The sequence below is a fragment of the Oryzias latipes genome, chromosome 19 (assembly GCF_002234675.1).
Source record: "Oryzias latipes chromosome 19, ASM223467v1".
NCBI classification, from domain to species: domain Eukaryota; kingdom Metazoa; phylum Chordata; class Actinopteri; order Beloniformes; family Adrianichthyidae; genus Oryzias; species Oryzias latipes.
This window is the reverse complement of record NC_019877.2, coordinates 6,006,678-6,032,874: the sequence shown is the minus strand read 5'-3', so window position 1 is coordinate 6,032,874 and position 26,197 is coordinate 6,006,678. Positions and strand designations below refer to the sequence as shown.

The 26,197-nt window shown below is 39.9% G+C and overlaps 1 protein-coding gene across 3 annotated transcripts in view; it reads right to left on the bottom strand.

Moving 5' to 3' along the window:
* Positions 1 to 26,197, bottom strand: part of LOC101163116 (pro-neuregulin-3, membrane-bound isoform) — a 255,441-nt gene that overhangs the window by 23,854 nt on the left and 205,390 nt on the right. For 2 of the 3 annotated variants that reach the window (XM_011487979.3, XM_020712193.2), the window contains 3 exons: positions 18,213 to 18,239; positions 9,859 to 9,961; positions 5,520 to 5,646 (listed from right to left, as the gene is read on the bottom strand). In XM_011487979.3, coding sequence (XP_011486281.1) covers positions 5,520 to 5,646; positions 9,859 to 9,961; positions 18,213 to 18,239 — 257 coding nt within the window. The remainder of the gene's footprint in view (positions 1 to 5,519; positions 5,647 to 9,858; positions 9,962 to 18,212; positions 18,240 to 26,197) is intronic. The other variant, XM_011487980.3, reaches the window with a different exon arrangement.

Sequence of the window (26,197 nt, the reverse complement as noted above, 5' to 3'; positions counted from 1 at the left end):
CACTAATTCCCAATGATACTCAAGAACTTAGGAGGCGACAGATTGAAATCAGTGGGAGGAGTTTAAAATTGTAGCTGGTACCAAAAATATATATATTTTTAATTCAAAATGGCGGCCTCTTCCCAAGGTCAGAGGTCAAGAAAAGCCTTAGTTGCAGTTGTAGACTTAAGCTGGTAGTATGTGGGGAAACAATTATGAAGTTACCTTGAACCAAAGTTTTCATTTCACATATTGTGGGAAACTGTGAGAATTTCCCATTTTATAACAAAAGGGACGCCAAGCCATATGTCCTGTGGTTATCCTAGCTTATGTTAGTGGATTTTGAACAGTTTTTTGAGCCCTGTTGAGAGGTTTTAGCCCAGTTATTTTTTTTATTGTTTTGACTGCTGTGATGTCAGCAATTGTTTGAGGGCGGGGGTTATTATTTTTGCCCCAAATTCCGTTTGACCGGGTACTAGGTGTTTGCAAACTTTGGTAAATTTTTGATTGAATTTTAGGAGTAATAGAAATGGAGATACATTATTGGATAAAAAGAGATTAAACGAAAAAACAAAATAAACATTTTCAGAGCCATCGCAGGATTTAAGATCTTCAAATCTGCTGAACTTTATGAAAAAAAAAAAGATTTTTGAACAATATTTGACGGCAAAAAACAAACATCTGAGAACCTAGTGGTTGAAAATGGCAGGTTCTTCATGTCTGTAGAAGCTCATTTGTCATCTCATAAAACTTTAAGCTGGAACTAGGTATTAGTCATGCTGCCTTAACAATAAGCGGGACGAGTTTCAGTGGAATTCTCTGAATAACTGTGACATTCTGCCCCTGGAGTGAAACTGATATTAGAGCTTTGTGATGTGGCTTTATCCTTTCAAAGTTGAACGCCGTCCTTACAGCAAATCCATGTAGTAAAGCTGAAGGGTTCAGCGAGCTGGAATGAAATGACCCCTGAAAAACGGCGGGTCATACCATCCCTTCTAGGTGACAACAGGGCAACCTCTCAGGCTTTGAGCATGTCTGCATCAATTATTACATCAAGTCATGTAAATGTATTCCACTGTACAAGCCTTTGGGTTCTTATGCAATGTGCCTTGAGGGAAAACGACTTTGCCAAAAAACATTTGCTGAGATATTTTTGGGGCCGTGAAAGAAAAATGGGACAGTGCATCATTTTATCATGGAGTTGGAACGGCAGACAAAGCCCAAAATGGACCTGAGCTTTATCCTTCCCTCTGCACCTGCCTCAGCAGAACCAACCTTTTGTTTCTAGCTCACTGGCCTCATCCCCCCCATCTCCAAGAACACAAAAACACCATTGTGCTCTGATGCACCAAAAACATTTTGAGCTGTTCTGCAATCACATCCCTCTCTTCTTCCTTGCAGAAAAACTCTCATTTTGTGAGTGCAACTTAAAAAAAGAAAAACAGAGGAGCTCGGCACCACCCACAGACCGTGCTCTCTCTCTCTGGATGGTTCTGAGCTCAGGGAGTGGGAGGCGAGGAGCAGTGGTCTGGGGTCGCTGTGTCAAATTTGTGGAAAAATGGGTTTCTCTTGTTAATCTTTCTTTAGTCTCTCCAGCTCAGCTTCCCACTGTTGGTACTCACGGGCAGTGATCATCCACATCCCCCCTTAAAGACCCACTCCAATCATATTTTGATCTACTGTTAAAGCGTTGCCGGTGGTCTTCTAATTATGATTATGTTGTTTTTAGCCACAATCAAAAAAACCTGTGTCGACATAGTTACTGCACAAAATTCGCCTCTGAGTTGTTTGCGGGACTATTGGCCCAGAGTGAGCCTGTCCTCATTTCCTATCATCCCTTTGTTGACGTTCTCTCCTGCTAGCTTACAGCCCCTCACAACCCCAAGCTTACAATACAGGTGCGACAAAAAAGGCAAGCAATATATAAAATATCCAGATGTACAGTTTTGCCAGCTCAGACAAGGAAAAGGAAGATGGACCTGCATCTATAAACATGGGTTAAAAGTTAAGATTATCTTTTCTGAGTATCTCTGTATTTAAATATCACGGTGAAACAGTAGCCGTTGAATAAATACCATTAAAAAAAATTGGAGTTATGATGAAGAAACAACAATGAGCGGGCCATAAGCTCTCTGCTCTGGTCTATTCTGGTCTATTCCGATGCATCCACTTGTAGCCGACTAGATCCATAGACGTCTTGGTTTTCATCGTCCCAATTGGCATCTGGCTTCAACCTGTATGGCAGGATAGCTCCAACATTCCACATGCACTTTTGTTGCACTGCTAATGTTAGCTTGGACTAGTGAGGGGCTGTGAGCTATTGGGAGAGAGTGCAAACAAAGAGATGATGGGAAATGAGTTCAAGGTTTCTTTGTGTTAACAGTCCCACCCACAACTTAGAGGTGTTTTCTAAGGAACTTCTGTCCTACTTATGTCCTAGAAATGGTTAAATTCAGTTTTTTATTTTTATTTTGGTTAACAGCTGCATAATCATAATTAAAAGAACACCGGGAATGATTTGAAAATTGATCAAAAGATGATAAGATTTGGACCTTGAGCTTAGTTTTCTTTGTGTTCTCCATCATGTGAAAAAGGCCACTAGAACAGGCTAAAAACACACAAAAAATACTCCCACAATTGTCATCAGTGGGTCTTTAAAAAAACACACACAGGAAGATTTTAAAGACATTTATGTTGTCTTTCATTGTTCTCCTCTACTCCCTCCTGACCTCTTTTCTGGATTAAGCGATGAAACCTTTGTGCTTGGAAACAAGGCTTCACGTCATGCGGAGCACCAGCACTTTTCTGTCACTACAATCTTACCGCCCTGGTGTTAATGTAATAGCTCGCTATTTTGCCACAGGGCCTCATCTGACTGAACCACATCGCACTCTGACAGGCATGGGACTGCTTGGGGTTTAAAGTTTCTACAAGCTGAGATCTTGTGGATCATTAGAAAGTTAAATATATTTCCTTATTTACCTAAAAAAAAAAAAAACACTTCACATGCACACCTCTTCTCAGCTGTCAGTTGCTCCAAACTGGGATTTTATTTGACGTGTGCAGAAAAAAAAAGGCTTTTAAATAGTGCCAGCTGCAGTTCCGTGGGTGGGGTTAGCTGGAGGTGTGTTTGTTTTTCAGTGGGTGACACTAGACACTGTTCAATTATTAAGAACCCCGCAAAAGAGTAAACAGAAAAAGACAGAACAAGGCCGAGCTTGAATGATGAATTCCAAATAAGAAAGATATCAGAATAAAGAGACATGTTATATCAAAATTGTAATTATTCAACTAAAAGGTGAATAGCTGGATAATTACAAGTCAGATATGTAAAAATGAATTTAAAAAAAGGGGGCCACATTCAGCAGAGAGTTAATGCGTCATGATGAGCGATTGCACTTATTTGATGAGATCTTTGCAACTGTATATTCGAGTATAATTACCTCTCTGTGGAGACTTGAGCTGCATCTGTGCCATCTACAGCCTCCACGTGCCTCACGGGTCAGCGCAGCTCTGCAGAGCTTACCTCTGCAGGCAGCGGTGGCCTGTGATTCATACTAGGCCACGTTTTATTTATTTCATTTTTTTGGTTGGCACCCTGCCATTTTTCTTGCCAGCAGGAGTTTGATTTGTGTTTCTCTTTTTCATATATATATTTTTTAAAGAAATAAGTTCATCCTGTTTCTCTCCGGACTGTTTTGGTTTTGTGACTATTTGGTAGTACAACATAGCTTCATAAATAGTTTATTGGGTTTTATTACTGTCCAAAAAAAAATAAAAAAATGCTACAATGTTTTTTTTTTTTGTGTTTTAAGCAAAACTCACTCTTTCAGAAATCTGATTTTCTGAGCCTAAATTGTTTCTGCAACCCCACTCCCGGATTTTTTTAAAAAATATTTTAAATGTGTTCATTAGTTTCAAAAGGTCTTACGGTCCCAAAAATGTCTGAAGAGTTAAACCTGTGATAAGCCACTCCCCTTTAAGAGGGGCAGAACTTCACACTGAAAGTTTGGGCATCTCATTTTTCATTCGGTGAAACTTGTAAGTGTGTCTTCTGTGTTTTGCTTAAAAAGTGTAAATCTACAAATTTTCGGAATGATCAAAATATTTAGGAAAAATACTAACAAAATATTGACCCCTTAATGCCTGAATTCTATTTCAATAATAAAAGAAAAAAACAAGAAAACACTCCGGTTGTGCTTTTTATTTCAAGGTGATGCTAAATTAAATGTTCCTAAATATTGGGAATTAGGGATATACAGCAGGAAGGGGATCAATTCCTTAAAAACATTTTCTTTTTCTTAAAAGAACATTTTCTGTCTTCATGGTACATCATACAGGGCGCCATAGAACTGGATTTAATGACCCAAATCTGTATCATATTTGGCCAGGAGTGCTAAAAGCACTGGTAAATCCATAAATGTTATATTTGCAACACAGTTCTGCATGAAACATGTTGGTGTCCAATTTCAGGTCTACATGTTTTCCTACCAACTTGTCATTGAAGCTCCTTATTGGCTAAAAACACACCTGATCCAGGTAATCAGCAGTAGATGAAGCAGGGTTTCTGGAAAAACTGCAGGAGTTTGACATCCCTGGTATAGACTTTCAGTGTGAGAGACGAGTCAGCTTTGTTTTCTACATTTGCATTAGCTTGCAGAAAACAAGACAAAAACTTACATTATTGTGACAGCACTAGTGAGTGTATTTTATCTGCAAATGCAGAAGAATGGACTGCATTAAGTGTTTATGTATGTGTTTTTCCCTGCCTTTTCTGAGCTATTAAATGAAAGCCACCATAGGATCCCATTACAGATCGACCAATCAAAAGGAAGTATGTGTCAGCAGGGGTGGGGCATCACTCTCAGTAGGACATACTGGGTGAGACCTGGGATGAGGGAAAAGATTGTTTTCCAAAGATCTCTAAATAAATGTCTAAACATTTATTTCATTTTGCCTTAACATATTAAAAATAATATAAAATTGTGGTGTTAGCATTATGTGTGATTTTTTGTTTTCGTGTGTGCGAAAAAGTCTTTTGTTTTAGCTTTTACTTTTTAAGTTTGAATTTTCTTTTACTATCCAAATCATTTATTTTATTTTATTTATATTAATCATAGGTTATGTACAAACAGTGCTTTATATTGAAAGTTGGATTTCTTCCTTTCATCTCTGTCAAACCCGAAAAAAAATCACTAAATCCAGCGCACACATTTTTAAAAACTTCCTGTTCTTGCACAGTAGAATTACAAACCTCAACACCAGCACAAATGTAATATTCCAACTGGCAGATTGTCACAGAAATCTGCCACTAGAAACATGACAAGCGGTATTTTTCCTGCATATCGTTCAGCTAATTTATGCCTCACGATTTTTGCCTATCACCTACCAACCCATGTCAGATGATTAGAAACAGAATGCTAGAGGCAAAAGAGAGAGCGTCAAGCCATGTCATAGATCTCTTGCTCGAAACATAAAGTGTTGATGAGGAAGATTAGGACGTGTCTGGAAATCTAAATCAGTGGCAGCTTTAGACTTACGTTCTGTAGATGAAGGCTGTACTGAAACCTTGGGGTGGATTTGGACATGAGGCCGGAGGCGTTGACGCTGCAGTCTCTCAGACTGCGGCTGCTGGAGAAATGAGCCTGGAGCTTTTCACTGTGTCTCCTTTGGAGGAAAATATATGCAAAGAAAGGAAAAAAGGAAAGAAAACAGAAACGTCATGTTTCAAAATCTTCTATGACAATGAAACTATGCAAACAGAATAAAAAAGAGCATTCTGTATGCTCACCATTAAATCTCTGCTTTGCTTGTGTTATTATACACAATTTACTGCAAGTAATTAACTTGTTTCATTCATGAATTTCCTTAGAAACAAAAAAATGTAGGTTTGTTCTCCGGGGTCAAAGTAGTAAAGTAAACACTAAGTGTTACAGTTCTAAATTTTTGCACAGCTTTAACTGAAGGTTATGAAGATCATGTCCATGTAAACAAACATTTATAACAAAAGACTGAGGATCTATTAAAAGTACAGTATTGTTTGTTTTTGTTATGGATAATAAGGTTTCAAAGTGGTTTTTAACCCTGTAACGCTCCAGCTTTTGTTCCAGTGTTGGCATTCTTTTGATTACTGTTACTTTCCAACTGTGACCCCAATTAGTATAATTCCAGTGGATTGTAAAGCGAAGAAATGCAGCTTTGTGTTGATTTGCAACACTTTTATGCGAAAAATGTATATCAGCCCATTCTGTCCCTGGAGAAGAGTGGCTTTTGCACCACAAATTGGCGCAAAGGCCACAGTTACATTGATCGCGATGAAGACTTAACGGTATGTCAAAGAACATGTGTTACTTAGGTGTCACTGGCGACTAAAATAATAAACTAATAAAGCAACTTATAGTTGATCTGGAATGGACATTGAGGGTCGTGGACATTCCACAGTCGAATATTCACATATCGATGGGTAAAATACAAAACCTCCTATCTGAAAAAAAACAAAACTATTTCAAGAAACAAGAAAAATGTGTTTCAGATATTCCAGTCAATGCTGATAGAAGGTTTTTGTCTTGTGACCTTTGTCATAAAAAGGGCAGGATTTTCTTGTGGGATTATCCTTGTTCTCACCGTCTAATGTAAAGATAAATAAACAAATTGCCAATAGGAGGTTTTGTATTTTGGCCATCGAAATGTTAAGACAATTACAAGTTGGTTGTGTGATAAATTTTCAAAGTTTGTCAGCCTGATCTTTTCTTATCTGCAAATCGCAAACATCACCCCAATTTTGGTGTCTGCTGTCCTTCAAATGATAATAGTCAGTGACTCAACCCCTCCCACATCCCACATATCAAGAGCAAAAAGACTTAGCTGAAAGTTTATGATACCTATTTTTATTTTATTTTATTTAGTTAAAGTCAACAACTAAACTATATGCAATTTAACCATCCCGTAATGTGCATCATGTTAGACTATGGTAAAGTTTTTGACATTTGAACTGATACATTTGGGAACAAAAAAAATCACAAGGTGTGATTGAGTGTCTCTGTCCCTCTGTCAGCCATGGCGCGCACACTGTCATTCATTTACTGTGGGTGTTTATCAAATGTGTAAATGACAGCATTTCATTTAAAAAGTGCCATCTGTTTTCTCTGATCTTTACAGATGAGTCAGCACTTGTTGTCTGGCCCAAAGTTAAATACAATCTAAAGAACAATTCATGCATTAAAACTGAGAAGATTCAAAAATTAAGCTTTTTTTTGTTTTGTTCTTAAGCTCCAGTTGTTCCAGTTGCAGCTAATGTATTTGCTTCATATCTTGTTTTTTTTAATTGTTAGTAATTGCTTGTTAATGCTCTAATGTGTCTGCAATAAAGGCATCAATGCTTAAAAGCTGAATCTAACAGGAAAGCCAAAAAATGAACAGTTAACTAAACAGCACAGCAAGATATCATAATAAAGCAAAAGTGATAACTTTCTGGGATGCTGAAGCTGTGATTAAAACCATTATTATGTAGCAGTGGAACCAGTAGTGGCATCTGTTAGAAATAAGGCATGCCCAGAGAGTAAACAGGCTCATGCATCATACTGCATGACATAATGGACTGCTTACTGCTTAATAAAGTTCACTTAAATAGAAATCTATGATAATAAAGATGAAATAGATGCTCTGGTAAACATCAGCAATATGTGCAGCCTTGCTTCATGTTACATATTTACCGTGGGGAAAATGCTATTTTGAGCGCAAATATGAAAGAAGACTATGGGGTAAGAAAAGAAACGCATGCTCATAGGAAAGTTGTGCACACTTAAAAAAAATTGATTTCTTCAAATATTTTGCTATATGTTTTAATTTTGCATTACTTTATCGTTCTGTAAATGTACATCACTGATATATAGAGATTATGACCGCGTCCAAATTGGAGGTCTGCGTTCTTCATGGGCTGTATTTGTAGGCTGCTTACGTCACAGCGCCGCCACACGTCCAAATTCAATGACTCCTTCAAATGCGACCAACAAATATGGCCAATTTCACCCAATTTCAAGGATTGGTCTGGTGTATCCTTCTACGCTATCCATATCCTAAGATGCATTGCGACTGAACCTGGGGATTTTTTCTGACAACAATGGTGGACTGTGAAGTTGGACCCGGAGTTGGAAAATAATTACGCCTCCAAGGTTAAAAGTTGGATCAAATAAGCCAGGAAAATTTTTAGCTCCATGCCTGGTTCACTACTCTTCTCTGTTCGGGACTCTCGGTTGCTAGGCGACAGGATATTCGCCGATGTGACGGCTGGAATTATCCAAAAGCTAGACTGGTCCAAATTCACAGCCGTCAAAACCCGGCCTACCCGCTTGACGAAGGACTCGGCCCACGTTACCCAGGAAGGCCGCGGCCATTGAAGGAAGCAGCCTTCGAATTTGGACACACCCATGATCACCCCCATCCTTCATGTCTCAGCAGTGATGTCATAAGCAAGAGACAGTGTAGTTTATGAACAACAATACAATAAAATAAAATAATTACACCACATTTAGGGGTGTTTAGATGAAGCTAAAACAGAACAACTCAGAAAAAGAAAGACAAATGGGTCTTCTGATACTACTGACCTTTTTTCCCTCTTTTCTTACGAATTGCCAATGCTTTTTACCAGTTAGCCTGTTTTATCTCAGAGTTAGCCTGTTTGTTTCATAATTCTCTATTTGTCATCTCTTTATACCTAATATGTGGCTCATTTTTGGACCATTTTTGGACCATGTGGGTATGAAACGATCTGCAGGTGCATTGTTTGAACGATCAGCTGGCAACAACAAAATGCAGCGGAGATCACTGCTATTAGTATTATTAGTATAGGTTTTCTTTAACAGAGGTTTGGTGACAAGATAATTTCCCAATTGGATCAATGCAAAGTTTTATTTTTTATTTAATTACAGGGGCTCAAAAAGCATGTGGATTTAGTGTTATTGATGTTTCGTGACTAGCTACATGTACCTGTAACCCTGTGATGCACTTTTGAAAGTAAGTTAATGGGAATTTCTCATTAAACACAACAGAAGATGTATTCAAAGCAGACATGTTGAATGTAAAATTAAACAAATTCTTTTGCACAACTTTGTCTTTATGCATATGTTTTTTTTTTACCTTTATCTGACTCTGTAGAAAACCAAAAGGTTTGTTCTGTTTTCTACCCAAAAATCAGCATGCGAATCTCTGCAAAGTACAGTTTTGAACGAAAACCGGTGTCCTTGCTAGATAACAGCAAAGACGGAGGCTGTTTGTCCGGGCAGGACTGTCAAACAACCTTTGAAGAAAAGCAAATCAATTAAACAGGATCTGCCTGTTCCGATAATTTGCGGTACATTTGTTCAGAAAACAGAAAAAGAGACTGGGCTCTCCGAAATGCACCTTAGAACGCTTCCCTGCTGAAAAACAAAACCCTCTTTTTTTTTGTTGTGGAACCAATTCAATCAACACTACCTATATTAACTCCCTTCTTTACTCTCTGCTTCTCTTTGTCCTCTTTATTTTTCTCTTGTTTCTCACCTGCAAGCAAGTAATTGACTTTGGGGATGGAGGGAGAAGTGGGCTTTCACACAAACCCTTTCAAACTGAAGGTCCACCGTTTTGTGAACTGGCCGTGGCTCGGGCATATTTTGTTTTGGGTGAATTGTTTCTGACATACCTGTTTGCTAAAACCACTTTGTGAATAAATCTTACATGAGTATCTGTCCCAAATGCAGCCCGCACAATTTAGATTTCATGCCTTGCTAAAACATCCTCTCGCTGACTCACACTTTGGTTGGGCTCCATGCCATGATAGTAAAGTGCTCTTGTGCACAGCCAGGGGCTCACTGTACTAATGTGGTTCTGGTTGGGATCACTCACTTGTTGCGGCGGTAGAGAGCCATGCACGCCACTCCAAGAAGACAGATCCCCGAGGCGATGCTGAAGATGGATAGCACCTGCCTCTGGTAGGTGTCGCCGCTCTCTGCGGAGGAGAGAAGACAATTCCAGAATTTCTAGTGGTTGGACTGTTGTGATTGTGCCACGCGGAGAGGCTTCTTGAGTTAACACTCCAAAGCAAAACAATAAAAGGGTGGACTACACACAGACATCCACCCACAATCTGGATTAGCATAAAGCAACCAGCGATGCTGTCAGTAAGTGTCAGCATTTGAACATGCGATGGGGACATGGCAGACACAGGCTGGGCTCGATGACATGTGCTAACTGAAGTGTGATAATCATTTTGTTCAGAGAAACCCAGCAGGCAACAGCGATGAGGCCAGGGCCACTCCACATTTATATATATATGTGTGTGTGTGTGTTTGAGGATGGCCTCCATGTGCATCTCAGCATCCAGAGACTGATGGTGACAGGGAATTAGCAGCAAACGAATGCTCCCAGAGCTTCTTGTCAAAACTCTGCACATCAGCGGCCCAGGCTTAGGGTCAAAAGCGGCCGGGATGGAAAAAAAAAAAAAAGCAGTTGATCCCGACTGATATATTTGGATTGTTGAACTCTGCTAGTGTGATACTGACGACTCTGAGACCGAGCACAGTTTCCAACACGTGAACTGACACCGTTTATTCCAAATCAACAAATGTAGCTGACAGAAGGAGAGGCTCCTCAGTCCCACTATGACTCCCGACCTTCAGCTTAACCTCCTGTGCTTTTCTTCAGTATCTCACGAAGGCTGAAAATACTCCATGTTTGATTTGTACCCAGCAGATGAAGGAAAAAGAACAAAAAACCCCCCAAAAAACAGAGTGAAACCTGCAAGTGACCTTCAAGGACTCACCTGTGGCTTCTGCTGTTGACACAGAATCTCTTTGTTATTACAGTGGAGGAAGAAACACGAAAAGCGCTACTAGACTGGGCCAGAAAAAAATAAAAACTGTTGATTTGTGGAGGCTACAAGGAAAAAATAATAATAAATAAATAACATTTTTCTTCTTTGTGGGTTTATAAATACATATACCGGTACATAAAAAAGAAAAAGTGATTTCATTTTGGAAATATTATAGCTTTTTGATGCTTCACTGGTGAAAATCATGTTTTTAACATATTCTTGTTGCATTTTTCTCATGATGGAGGACACGTTCAGAGAAAATTAAGCTAAAAATTGAATTTCTTTATTCAATTTGTTGTGAATCAGGAGCAGGAGACTACTCTATACTGACACCTCCACCCGTAGACGACTAGATCCATGTACTTCTTTGTTTTCCTATTCTAAACTGGCAACTGGTTCAAAACTGGCTGGATCGCTCCAAAATTGTTCGCCATTTTTTTTTTTTTTTTTGCACCGCTAAAGTTAGGTTGGGATTGTGACGGGCTGTAAGCTATTGGGAGGGTGTGTAAACAAAGAGCTCGCAGCAACAGGGAGCAGAAGGAGGGGGCGCTCACAATTCAGAGGTACATTTCTAATGACTCCTTCCACTCTGCAGAGACTGTGTCCTTGAAAAACTACACATTTTTTGATTTTGGCTAAAAATGGCAAAATTCTAATTAAAAAACCCCAACTAGGAACGGTTTTAAAGTAGCTCAAAAGATGATTGGAGTGGGTGTTTTGATACGTTTATGCAATGACTTTGTAATATTTTTGGGGGGATATCTACATTTTGGATCTTCAATACACAAAAAAAATCTAACTTGTGTACAGTTTTCTAAATGGATAATAAAACGCATAGCTAGTAGGTTCGAAAACTCAGCTGGGTCCTTTCTGTGTGGAGGATGTATGTTCTCCTCATGCATGCGTGGGTTTTCTTCAGGCTCTCCCGTTTCCTCCCACAGTCCAAAAACATGCTTCATAGGTTCATACGTATCTGTAATCTAGCTGGGACTGTGTGGCCCTGCAACAGACGAGTGACCTTTCAAGGCCAAGGCCTTAGCCCAACAGCGGCCAAGCTAGGCTCCGACCCTGAAAGCCATTCAGTGTGATCAGTGAATGGATAAACCGATTTTTTCCAATTCATGCTAAATACAATATTAATCTTGTATTATTGATTTTAATCTCCTGACCATCTATTGCAGCAAAGAGGCATCGACTGACCTTTACGCTCTTTTTTACACTTTCCAATCAGGAAATTCTTTCAAAAAAAAGAGGCTTTGTGTTCTTTTGCATAAATAGATTCATTTTTACTTTCAAGTTTTTTCTTTCTTTATAACTTTGAATGTGTAACAGGGAATTTCATGTTGATTTTAATGAATAAAGAAAAAATAAATCTTCTCATTGCCTTTGATTTTTAAATATATCTCAGCACAGACACTGTGGTTCATGAATCCATAGCAGACTGCACTGCTGGTCAGATTTTCTGACGTATTCGCTCCTTCACCGTCTCGCTTGGTCCTCTTTATAATGAGCCTCACTCATTCGTGGCGTTAATTTCACAGGATGTGCTCCATTAATGTTCCAAACAAACTCGAGCTACACAAGGTGGAGAACTTTGGCTTTGCAGTCTTTTTTTTTTTTAAACTTTTGAGATAAATCACTTGTTACACTTTGTCTTGTGGGGAAAAGGTTGTTTTCACTCACTATTCTCCTGGAAGATGTCTCCCCACAGCATAGGGCTCCTCCTGTTTGTCTGTTGCAGGGCTGACTCTGATGTAATCTCAAAGTCTTGTTTACACTTCTGTGGAAGTCTGACCAAATTGTTCAGTGTTTGTTTCACCAGAAGCTTCAGAGAGAACCCAAGTGCCTTCATCCATTTCCCCGTGGATCATTGCTAGTCCACTGTGTGTTTTGGGGAAGTAACGGGCTCAGGACTGACAATGCAAAGATGAGATTGTGGGAAGAGGGGCTGCCTTTTCAATTCCAGAAAGGAACTGAGAACCACATCCCAGAGAGGCTTTGGTTGAAGTCTCTGGGTAGCACCAAACATCTTCTTGATTTGGAAAAAAAAAAAGAAAAGCCAAAATCTAGGGCTTGGGGCGTTTCATATCCTATATTTGGAACAAAATGGGGAGACTCATGGGTCTTAAAACTTGTAAGACTTTTTCTTTTTTAACAAATAAAAATTATGTTTAGTAAATTATACGTTAATAGATTTTTAAAAACATGATCGTTTCTGCATCTCTTAGCTAAAATGGCTAAAAGTTTGGAAAAGATTCCAATATTTTCAGTGTGCTTCTTCTAACCTCTGTATATATATATTTTCCAGCAGAGTGACTTAAATGATCATCCAAGTAGCGTGATACAGCAGTCACCTCCGGCTGCAGACCGGGCTCATGCGTGGGTGGCTGAAGACATCTGATAAGTTGAGGGGGGAAGATCCGTTTCCAGGACGATCCCTTAATCAATTCAGTAACTGAAGCAATTTGATCTACAGTGCCGAGGGGAGGGCCCTCGCCGGCCCCAGCAGTGTGTGCCGCTCACATGTAGGAAAAGGTGAAGCGGGTATATTTGACTGAGGCTCCAGATCCAATACCAAGCAGATGTGAAGGTCATGGAATATTTTTTAGGAGAAAAAAATGAACAGGGAATGAGTGGTAGGTAAGTTTGTGGAAGTTAAAAACACTTATTTCTGAGGAAGTGAAGAAGATACTCATTGTTTGAATCATTTCCAAAAAAGTATTTTTTTTCACTTTACATTTTAATTATATTAATGTAGTTTTGATATAAAAACAGATCTTGGATGTCATTTAGTCCTGATAGGTGATGTAGAGTACAAAGTATTGTGGTTTCATAGGAAAAAATAGTAGAAAATCGCATAAAGAGATCGACTTTTCAGTTAATTGAGTAAATAAATGTTTGTCTGTAGCTGTTTTTGCAACTTGTTCTTGGTGATTAAAGGTATAATAACTTGTTAATTACACAGTACATCTGGTAGCTGACAGAGCGTAAACAAGAGCCAAAGCTCCGGTGTAAAAAGGAAATTTTTTTATAAAAGAACAGTCTTTTTTTTTTTTACTTGTCCTGTCTAACAGCTAAACAAACAGATGAGAGCTGAAAGCCTCTTGTGTTGGACATATTTTACAGTTACAATATAGGGGTTATGAAACATTTGACACCCTAGGTGTATGTTTAAGTAAACCCCTTTTGTAATTTAGGCTAAAGTTTATTCATCTTTCTCACATCTGTAACAGCCTTTTGTTGTTGTTTGTTTTCCAGACAGAAAAGAAAAGAAGGGAAGAAGAAAGAGGGAGACCCGGGGGGGGGGGGGTAGGAGGGCGATTAAAGAGGAGGGGGGTAAAACCGTGAAGCAGCATAAGGCAACAAGTTGCTGGATGTTTACAATCATTACAGTCAGGTTTATAGGTAATATAAATCCAAAAGGGGGCGGGGCCTGCCCAGACACACGCCCAAATGCCACAAACATACCTGTAGGCTCCAAAAATGCCCACATACAAAACATGTCAACACATACACAATCCAGACATTTTTAATGACTCTATTTTCCACCAATTCTTCCAAAAAAAAAGCATATTTTGTTTTTGTTTCTTTGCACTATACATTTTCGTGAATCAAGTAAAGGATAATGCCCGACAAGGTGTTCATTAGCCGAAATGAATGGAGCTTGCAGAAGCTACTGTGGTACACTCTGCACTAGTCAGTGCAGTCACTGTGCCAGTTCGTGCCTCGAAGGGCATTATCCCACTCATGGCATGGTTGCTTATTGAAGAGATAAATGTTAAATCAAAAGTAGACTTTTTGATGGGCAGTGCGTTGTCATGGTAACAGATCCAGAGCCCGCACCAACCTTGCTTTGCAGCAGTGGAGGAACCTGGGACATACACTAAATGTCATATTAAGTGATACAAAGCATAATTTTAGTGAGAAAGTCCTCTTACCGCTTGTTTTTTGTCCAGATGATGAAGAAAACGTTTGTTTTATAGGAACACAGTTCACAAGTAATTTCCTGGATCACTTTGATTGCTAGAAACATCCAACATTAACTCTGATCATTAAAAGTGTGTCAACAAACCAACAATTTATATAATTCATGAATAATTCAATTCATAAAGACATATTCACTTTATATAATGGACGGCCGTGGTTCAGAGGTAGAGCAGTCGACCTTTGATTGGAAAGCTTGCAGCTTTACTGCTCTGTGGACCCACGTGTCGAAGTGTCCTTGGGCAAGACACTGAAGCCTGTGTTGCTCCTAGTGGTTATAAGTTGGCGCCAGTGTTTAGCAGCAGAGAAACTATCAGTGTATGTCAATGGGTAAATGGAACTGTAAAGCACTTTGGGACTTCTAAGAAGGTTGTATAGAACTACGTATGTGTACGCTATTTACCATTTTATGTGAAGCTAGAAATAAGTAAGACCTAAAGAAGTATTTAAAATTGAAGGCATCATTGTTGTTAAAGGTCAAATTTGATAGAGATCCTGATATATCCATCGTGGAGACACTTAAAGGACAGATGATCTTTTCTACTGTCTTGCTGTTGTGATAAACTGTGGAATAACATCCATCTGGTGTTTAGGCAATGATGTACAACATTTAGGCTATTTAAGAGAAATTTCTTTTATCACTTTTTAATGTACACGCTGCAGCCAATCAGAATCGAGTATAAACCCAGACCCTGGTATAAACTAATATTGGAATCTATCAGCAAAATAACTATATTTCTTTAATAGTTTTCTGGAAAAAAAAAATTACATTCGACTTTGTTTAAACTATGTTTCACAAATAAAAAGCAGAAGTTGCCAAATCCCAGATGTGCAGCTCCTACACCGTTGTCCCTGGCAACCCCTCTGGCTTCTGCAGAAATGATCCCTCAACAGTTGCATTCTGAAACAAAGGGGGTATCTTTCTCAACTTCAGCATCATCAGTGTTCATGTGGTAGCACCACCTGAGACCCGCCTCGGTCTTCCTTTTTTTTTTGTTTTTGGGTGAAAAAGAGGCTACTAAACTCCAAACACAAAACAAACTATGTACGAAGTTTGAACGCCTGCGGGGAAAATCCCAACATGCAGTCTGAGCACAAAGGCGTTGCGGGCCTTTCAAGCTGGATGCCTACAAGGCACTTTTGAAATTAGATGCAAGAGCGTGTTAGGACAGAACAAAGTCAACAGCTTTAGCTAAACTTACTACACCGTGTAATATTGACCCAAAGACGAGACAATCCCAGAAGGCCACTTACACGCAGCAACCAATCTACACTTTGTGATAAAAATGCTACAATAAAGACCCGCACAAAGTGGGTTGTTCAACCTGAAATACATCAGTGCGACAAGCAGAGCTTTGCTCACTGGACTATCATATTTAGAGCACTCAATCCTCCATCAAATGAGGTGCTTTTTTAGCCTCACATGAGGGATTTATATAACAATTATCAAAAGGTTCATTGACGGAATAAGGTAAGATCTCACAAAGGAGGACGTTAAATAATCAAGTCCGTGTGCACACTCACTTCAGAGGCAAAACAATCCTTCTGTCATCTGTCCAGCTATCAATCGATCAATCCTGTTCTCATTTTCTCTAATGCATCCGCCCACATGCAGTAGCATTCCCAGCTAATTTGGTCCCCAGATTAAAATCAGCGAACTGAGAAATGTTGTGCAGCACCAGCCTCTCTTCCTCGCGTCTTCTCGCCTCCTGTCTTTCTCGGAGCTGGAGTGTGATGTGACAGCAGTTTATGAAGCCATGTTAATGGAAAGCCTCACAGCTATGCAATGCAAGGGAGTGGCGGGGCCAAGATGGCAAACGTTAAAACAAAAATAATTACCAGTAAAAATGGGATGAGACCACATTTTTCTCCTGATAGGAGGCAATCAACCATCTTTTTTACACATCAACCCTTCTGTTAGACCAGGGGTCTGCAATCTGCGGCTCTTTGATTTGAATTTTGAAAAGTAACATTTTTTTGGAATACAAGACACAACAAGCAAGACAAAACAGTCAGATAAGTCAAACTCTTTTAAACTCATTCACATACATTTGAAGCACACAGTGTAAGAATTCTGTGCTTCACTTTAGATTTTCATTTGTCTTCCTGGTTTTGGTCATGTTTTAAATTGTTTGCCCTATCAGTCACTCCTGGTTCATGTTGATCATCCACAGTTGTTTTTATTTCTATTTATTTTATTTCTATGTATTTTGTATTTAAGTGTCTGGTTTTCAGTTCTTCCTTGTCAGGTCATCTGCTCTGTTGTGTCACCTTTTTGGTTGTCTATGGGGTTTTTCTTATTAAATGTCTGAGTTTCCCCCATCAAGCCTGGTCTCCTGCATTTTGGGTTGTACATCACTAGTTTGACCACCTTGGACCCAGCTAGAGAGTTTTTTTCTGCAGCAGCGGGGATTTCTGCCACTATAGTCCATGCCATGCCGCGTCACAAGGGTTTCCTGCAGACATGTAATGACATTCCATGTACAGCCTATACGTCCCTAAGGGCGATTGCCGGTACTATTCTTGAAATTTTCTTTGGCTGTGGAGGGTCATTGGACCCACTCCTCTTCATGTTCCCCATTTCGTTTCTATGGAGATTCAGCAGGGCCGATTCTCTTCATGTGTCTGTTCCCAAGGAAGGTCACTGGAACCGCTCCTCTTCATGTTCCCTGTTTTGTTTCTGTGGCGGGTCGCTGGGGCCACTCCTCAAATCTATTCCTGAGGAGGGGTTTGCCATGACACCCCTCACTTCTGCTAGGCTGCAGGAACCCAAACTGTTTTCTGGAATTTATTTGTTCTGTTCTTCTGGGTCCCCTCCTTTTAGGTGTTTGAGCATCTGGGATCTGCCCTTTTGGGGAGGGGTACTGTAAGGGTTCTGTTGTTTATGTTTTTGGTCATGTTCTGAGTTGGCCTTTGTCAGTCACACCAGTTTCAGGTTAATCATGATCCACAGCTGTCTTCATTTAGTTAATTGCCCTCCATATCACGAAAAAATGTGGCGCCTGAATTGACTTTTAGTTGGAGCCAAAGGTAAGCCGTTTTCTATTAGTGACGTCACACACGTCATATACAGTCAATGCTAAACTCAATAATAAGCCAAACATTAATCACCATTTTATTTAAAAAAAGTTAAACAAAAATATGTGCACGTTAGGATATCTGCTGCTTACTTTTGCACTTTTTACTCATTGCATCACTCTTATCTAGTACTGTCTGTTCCTCATGTAGACAGATACACTTAATTCACCACAGTGTTTCCATGGCAACTGGCCTACAATAATTTACCAAGGTGAGCGGCCTTGTTGTGCAGGATTGTGCGTGTGTGTGTGTGGTTTTTTTTCAAGCAGATGTGAGGCAAATGAAAGATTCAATGCATCGCAAAGTCAATGAAAAGTTGGCTTACCCATGAACTCGATCCCAAGCTCATCTGCTGTTCCATTCAAGGCCGAAGAGAGGTGGTGGTGATGGTGGTGGTGGTAGTGTTGGGGGGGGTAAAGAGAGACATGGGAGAAGAGAAAGGACAGAAAGAAACCGTTAGGAAGCAACAACATCCACAGCATAAAGGTGGTCTGAGTCCTCGCAGACACGCCGGCTTGTCCCTGCACCGTGTAATGAGCCGGCGAGCCTCAGACACTTGGTATCCTTCACCACGATAATCTTAGTTCGCTCAGGCTTCAAATAAAGACACACAAACAGCGATATGGGGGGGTTGAAAAGATTAGAAGTGGGATCAGAAAGAAGGAAGAAGTTAAAGATGACATATCATGCAGCTTTCTGCCACAGATGTTGCTTTGCAACGTGGCTTTTCTGCCCGTTTGAGCCTGAGGCATCGCAGTAATTATTCTCCTCCTTTCTGGCTCGTTTGCTTGCAGATACATCATATGCAGCCGTACAACATGCCCCCCCCCCAATCCTGAGTACCTACAGGTACACAGTCCAAGTCCTGTCCCACAATCCCAATGCAGGAGGACTGGATGTGTTAAAAAAAAGGAGTCGTGTTCTCTCTATCCTGACAGTGCCCCCTTTTCATGTCACTGGAGTGTAATCTCATTTAAATTAAAATGAAACCCTCACCAGTAATAGCTTTTTCTGACAGAGGTGGTCTGAGTTTTTAAAAAGAGCATGGATTTCCGAGACCTAACAGATTATGTAGTGCTCCCCTCCCATCAGAAATAAAATGAAAACTGAGCCCAGAACATAAAAAAAAGAAAAGAAGACGTTTTGATGTTTAAGCAGGAAAACTGTCAGCACTGTAGCTTATGTTTTAAGAATAAAAACCCCAGGGAACTGGAGTGAGATCTATACAGGCAGGAGATGAATTAATTATTTTTGCATAGTCATCTCACTCTGTTGAATTTTTTTTTTTTTCATTTCTATGTGACAGCTTGAATCTAAAATGTGGCGAGGAAAAACTCCTGAGATAACAGTGGAGGCAAACTTTCCTCAGAATCAAATAAATGTAAATTATCTGGCTGCCGGTTGATTTCATTGTCTTGCTATGAGTTTTAGAGGTTTGAAAATATTGGGCAGGGGCACATCTGTCAACAACAATATCTCCTTCCACAAATCTTCAGTCATTTCCCCAAAAGACAAAAAGAAAAAGGTAAATTTTGTTGGTAAAATTCTTTTCTTTCTACCAAATTGTGTAGACCCTTGGGAGAAGTGACCCAAAGCTCCAGCTCACTGACTGGACAGGCAGGACAGGATGTAAACATGCCCCACCTAAATCCTGTGACTTCCCTCTCAAATGTGATGGCCCAAAACAAAGAAACAAGCATAAAAGAAAAGAAAAAAGATGAAAAAAACGTAAGGATGGATGGATGGATGGACGGATGGACAAAGAGTCAGATATTTCATAAAAAGAAAGAAAAAAGTCACATACAGCTTCAACAGAGCACAAACCGGTGCCCTGCTTGTACCTGTCCCAAGCCAGGTAAAACAGTGGGTAGTGTCAGGAAGAGCATTCAATATAAAACCAGAAACTATGTCAAATGACATGTTTTTATATTTTGGCAAAAAACGGCATAATCCCAATTTAAAGACCCCCCGGGAACGCTTTTACAATAGATCAAAAGATGATCAGAATGGGACAGAAATCAGAAAATCAGTTCACCAGGTCACCTGTAGGTGGCTTGTCGCACATTCACTCCATCAGTCCAACTTCATAAACAAAAAAATTAACATGCTAAATATTGGTCTAAAAATCTTTGTAGCAATGTGGTGAAATGTAAAATCTAAAACAGTTATTTAAGCTGCACATTTTTTCAATAAACGTAAAATAAAATTGCACTCAAAAGGGGGCGTGGTCTGTTTGACAGGAAGTCCTCAGCTCTGCAACAGCTAAATTTGTCCCACAAAAAGGTAGAGCTATCATGATTTGATCATTTCTAGATGGGTTCAAATGGGGTCAATGAAAATCAACGGATCACATTTTTAAGTTTATGGTTCATCTTCAGATTTCTATATTAGTATTTCTAATTCTAACTGTTTTGACTAAATCTGGCAAAGCCAAATAGGATTGTCCTGGTCTGATATAACGCATGGCAACAGCCAAGACCAGCCCACCCCAAATGGCCCTGTGTCACTGGTGTGCAGATGATGTCATCCCAGTGCTGATCCACACTCCCTCCTCTGGCTTTGTCTTGTCTGGAGGCCTTCACCAATCACGATGTGTGCAGGCTTTCAAATCTCTTCAACTGGCACCTCAGAGTACCACAGGGAATCATTTATGACACCTTACGGGAGCCTTCAGCAAGCTTGGAGAATACCTGTGCATCATGTCGGAGCCTTTTTGGCCTGCCGAGGATGCAGAAATCTGGCAGGTGGGAGAGACAATGGCACGAGTAAATCAACTGCTTAATCCCTTCCTTCACTTGGGGGAGAATGGAAATGAGAAGCCAGTGTCTGTACAGTTATGCGACTGTGTATTTTTGAACTCAATACCCTTCTTAGACACTTACTCCAGGCTTTTATCTACAGGAGAAACATTTCTCAAATTAGAGAAACGCTTACTTTGTTTTAAATCGGCAAAAAAAGAGCCGACTCACCTACTTTCTTCCACCATTTTCTCAAAGATGAACACCATTAGCGGAATACCCCAAAACTATCCCCTCATTAAGAAAAAAATCTACTCTTTCAGGTAGTGCACCAAGAAAAAAACTAAAATACGTCCAATTAAACACCGTTTCCTACCGCCGTGCCAGACCGCTGCACCCTTCCCACCTCGTTTCAAAAGCATTCAAAGAGTTCAAAGGCGTTTCGGTGCAGTCCTTGGCAGGGAGTCGCTTTCTGCTTTTGTCCCTGTGCTTATGCGATGCACACAACAGCCTCTGCTTCACTTTCACCCTCTGTAAAGATGTGAAGATGATGGAGTGCCACTGCATGCAAGCCAGTCCGGGCAGCTCTTTTAAGTCTTTTGCCAGTCAATAATAAGACAAAGGAGGAGGCACACCGAAGGATTTGTGTCTGGAAGGTGCACACTGATTGATTTCAGGAAATAAAAAGGAGAAAGCGAGGAAGTATGCAAACTTTTTTTCCCACTTCGGGGTGTGTGAGTGTGACACTGCAGAATGTGAGGCTTCACCCACACAAACAAACAAACACTGGAGTGTTTCACTGTAGTTTTCCCAGCATGCTTGACTACTGGTATTTTTTTTTTTTTTACATTGCTCAGCCACAACATTAACAACCACTTTTGCTGAGATCAAATCCATAATAACTGATGAAGACATCACTCCTCCCCTACAGATCAGAACTCTTGTGTTGACATAACAAGGGTCTACTTAAAGCTAAGCTGGTATTGACAAATCAGTGTATGTGTTTTGTCATTGCATGATTTATCTTTTGAAATCCCCAATAATCTCCCAAACCCCTTCGTAATCTGGGGAAATTTTGGATCAATCGCCATCAACAGATCAAGATATGCTTCAGGTGCCAAATATGTTCAGCTGGCGTTTCTGAAAACATTTGGTCAGATGTGTCTCTCGCGGTCCCGATGGGGATCACTGCTTTTGTAACTTTGCTGAGGTTTTTTTTTGGAGTGAGCAGTCATGGTATTATTTATTTTACCGGTATCAGTCTGTGTTTTTACGTCTAGTAAACAAGGTTTGGAACTACAAGTATCGTGAATACGCTAATGCTTCTAAGTAACGTGGCTAATGCGTAGGCTGTTACAAACAAGGTCTGAAATACTTGTGAGCATAGTTTTTAAAGTCTGGCCTTTGTCTTATTTTATGGGTCTTAAAGTTTTATGCTCCTTAGGTGTGACAAACATTTTTTAATAGATCATTAGTTGATTGTGGGCCTTAGGTTCTGGTGCGCCCTATAGTGCAAAAAGTACATCATCGCTGTCCTAATCTGTGCAGGTAATCTGCCTCAAATGTATACGGTTGGGTAGCTCCAACATTGCTCGCCATTTTTCATGCACCAGTAATGTTAGGCTGGGAGTTTGAGGGGATGTCTCAGCAATGTGTAGGGGAAGGTGGGGCGGGGTTGCTCCACACCAAACGTCCCTCTCACAACTCAGAGATGAATTTCTAATGAACTACTGCCACTCTGCAGAAACTATGTCCTAGAAAATGACAGTTTTTTTGGATTTGGGCTAAAAACTGCATGATCATAATAGTAATTATAATATTCATAATAATAATAATAATAATTAAAGGACCACTGGGAACACTTTTACAGTCGATCAAAAAGTGATTGGAGTGGGTCCTATTGTAGATGGCAGGTTAACTGGGCATTCATTCAATGTTCACATCTCTCATAGAAAAAGTGAATAATATGCACCAGAGTCCTTAAAACTGCCTGTAATGGACGACACAGGGAACGGAACTATGTAAAGACCAAGACACACAGCCACTGTGTACATTTAAAACTTTTCCACTCATGAAATTTTAGTCTTTCGTGAAACGTGTTATATTCGTAATTCATAAGTGGGTCCTGCGTTTGTCATCTGTTGATATGCACAGATGTCCATCGATATGCGCAGATGTCCGTCGATATGCGCAGATGTCCGTCGATATGCAGATGTCCGTTGAGGGTTTCAGCATGCGCATCTTTAAGTGAATGTGGTTTGAGCTGTTAAAAAAGTTTGGTTGGTTGAGAATTACGCAGTTTATGCATATTTTACTTAGTTTATATTCAATTATTACGTAAGTCGTACGGAATTGTGTAATTTTTGAGCAATGCATATGCAAATTTGTGGCTTTCCACGACCGTTCCACATATGTCCAACAGTCAAACTGCATACGGAAACTTTGATGTCCCGTATACAGTGCACATATCACATAAAAATTATAAAATTGAAGTACAATCATGAATTAATTGCATATAAACAGCACAACAAACACACATTGTTCATGCACGTTTGGTAAATTGTGTGACAGGTATATAAATCAGCCAATCTTTTCAGCCCTCTAAGGTGGGTGCTGACCATGGTTCTGAAGTGGCAAGGCAAGGCAAGGCAAGGCAAGTTTATTTGTATAGCACAATTCATACACAAAGTAATTCAAGATGCTTCACAAAACAGAAAAATGCATTAAAATCACAATACATCATAGAAATAATCAACGTAAAATTTACTTTAAAAGAAAAGAAAAAATTTGAAAATTGATTTAAAAATAAAGGAAGGAAAGGAAAGAAAAGTGCAGATAGGACCTCTCAGTCATATACACGGCTAAACAAAAATGTTTTAAGTCTAGATTTGAACATGAACACAGAAGAGGCCTGTCTTACGACTTCAGGGAGGCTGTTCCAGATTTTAGCTTCAGAATATTGAAACGCTGATTCCCCTTGTTTAGTTCTGACTCTGGGAATCAACAGGAGGCCGGCCCCTGAGGTCCTCAGAGTACGAGATGGTTCATATGGCACTAACATGTCAGAGATGTACTTTGGTGCGCGGCCATGGAGAGACTTGTACACAAGCAGAGCTGCTTTGAATTCTATTCTTTGAGGTACGGCGAGCCAATACAGAGACCTCATAAGGGACTAATGTGATCATACTTCCTGGTTTTGGCGGGGACTCGAGCAGCAGCATTCTGGATGTACTGAAGCTGTTTTACAGCTCGTTTGGACAGGCCGGTGAGCAGGCCGTTACAGTAGTCTAACCTACTGGAGACAAATGCATGAATAAGTATCTCCAGGTCTGGCTTTGACACTATGTTTTTGATTTTGGCAATGTTTTTCAGATGATAAAATGCCGCTGATGTTACTGACTTGATATGGCTGTTAAAGTTCAGGTCAGAGTCCATGATTACCCCTAGATTTCTGACTTGATTTGAGGGTTTAAGAGACAGAGAATGAAGGTAGCTGCTGACACTTTCTCTTTGTTTCTGTGGGCCAAAAATAATAACTTCGGTCTTGTTTGAGTTTAGCTGGAGAAAGTTGTTCTGCATCCACGCACTGATCTGTTGGAGGCAGTGGCTGAGTGAATCCACCGGCCCATATTGACCTGTTGTCAGTGACAACAGGTGATAAGATATGTTATTACTGCGTATTAACTGCCCTAGTGGCAGCATGTAGAGGTTGAACAGAAGTCTGCTTTTTTAGTGTGTGTGGTTTTCTCCCTCGGAACATTATTATAAAGTATTTTTTTATGTTTTAACATGTTCTATAAATGTGGTGTAAATTACTTGTGTCCTTGTTTCTGCAAAAACTACATTACGATGTGACTTATTTCAAAGAACAACATAAAACTCTCCTGAGTCGGACAAACAGGAAAATTTATGTTTGCCTATAGAAGATAAAATAAATCCCAGTGTGGAAACTGTGCCACGCTAGAGCATAAAACACGCTTTGTGGCAATGGCTTGTGACCCCGTTAATGGACTCTCACAGAGCCTGAGTCTGAAGGATACAGGAGTTAAATTTCTTTCTGACTCCTGTAGCAAAGTCTGTCCCTGAAATCTGTGGGAATTTGTAAAGCCACAGCGTTATGAGAAAGGCTCGGGGCCATCAATTTCTCTTCCGTGTACATCTGAGATCTGCTTTAGTTTTTTTAACTTAACCACAAAGGTGTCGTGGGGATGCAGAGGCTCCAGGGCATTTTTTTAATGCAATAAGAAATAGAAATGCTTCCCTCCCTTTAGTCAGACTGAAGGAGAAGAAAAAAAAAGAGGATTAAAGACCTTAATTAAAGATAGCACAGGTTTAATGCATAAGGTTTAACCTTATTATCTGTGAGGTGAGCTGCATTATAGTTTTTTCCTGTAAGTAAATAACAATATTTTATGGTTTTTATAATTGTTTGCATGTTACCGTATTTTCTGCACCGTAAGGCGCACTTAAAAGCCTCCACTGTTTTTTAAAAACAACCAATTTATAATAAACCCATACACCTTATAGTTTGGCATCCCGCATATCTGACGAAAGTTCAAATATAGACCATTGTGCCTTATAGAATGGAAAATACATTACATCAACATAGGATCCTATATATCAGTGTTTTTCAACCAGTGTGCCGCGGCACACTAGTTTGCCGTGGGAGATGGTCAAGTGCACCGTGGTAAATTGCCCTCATTCACTGATCTAAAAACATTTTCCATCTCCAGGAAATCAGCTCTTTGTTCATCCAAACAGGCCCTGATAAAACACTGAGGAGTTAGGAATATAAAAAATCTTAAAATTACGTTTTATTTGTGTTTATTTAATTCTATTAAAGAGATTTTGATAAGAATGACTGTACCGCGATTTAGCTGCAGCTATAACTGTGTAAGGAAAAGTCCCGCCCCTTTAACTGTCTCCGCCAATCATTCTTGAAGGCTTAATCACATGTCATTAGTCTGACCAATCAGAAGTGCTTAAAGTCTTCACTTCCTTGTTCTTAATTCTGCTGATAAAGTCGCTCAGTTCTAACAAAAATACCAGCTAAAGCTCATCTTTAGCGGTGTAGCTTTCCACAGAGTCCGGTGTCAGACCGTGGAACAAGTGAACAACACAATGAAGCTCAGAGACACGAGTCTTTCTGCCCTTTTTCGGCAGCTTTCACACTACATCTTCCATGATGCATTGGCTTAAAGGGACAGCGCACAATGAATCGTCCTTGTGAAACGTCTTGAAACCACAACAAACAAACAGTTTCTAAATTTTTCTAATTTAACTTTTATTTCATCTCTTAGAAAAAAAACAGCCGCAACTTCCTGCTTTTTCTGCCACAATTATCATAAAATTCCACGTGAGATTGCGGGGGGGGGGGGGGGGGGGGGGGGGGGGGCTGTCGATCAATACAGACCATGAATTTCTGCTTTCTTTGGATGCTGGTGTGCCGCGGGATTCTTGTCAAGGTTAAAGTGTGCCGTGACTCAAAAAAGGTTGAAAAACGGTGCTCTATATGATTCAAAAGAACCTTTAAAAATAACCTTTAACCAAAGTGATCAAGTTTAACACCACA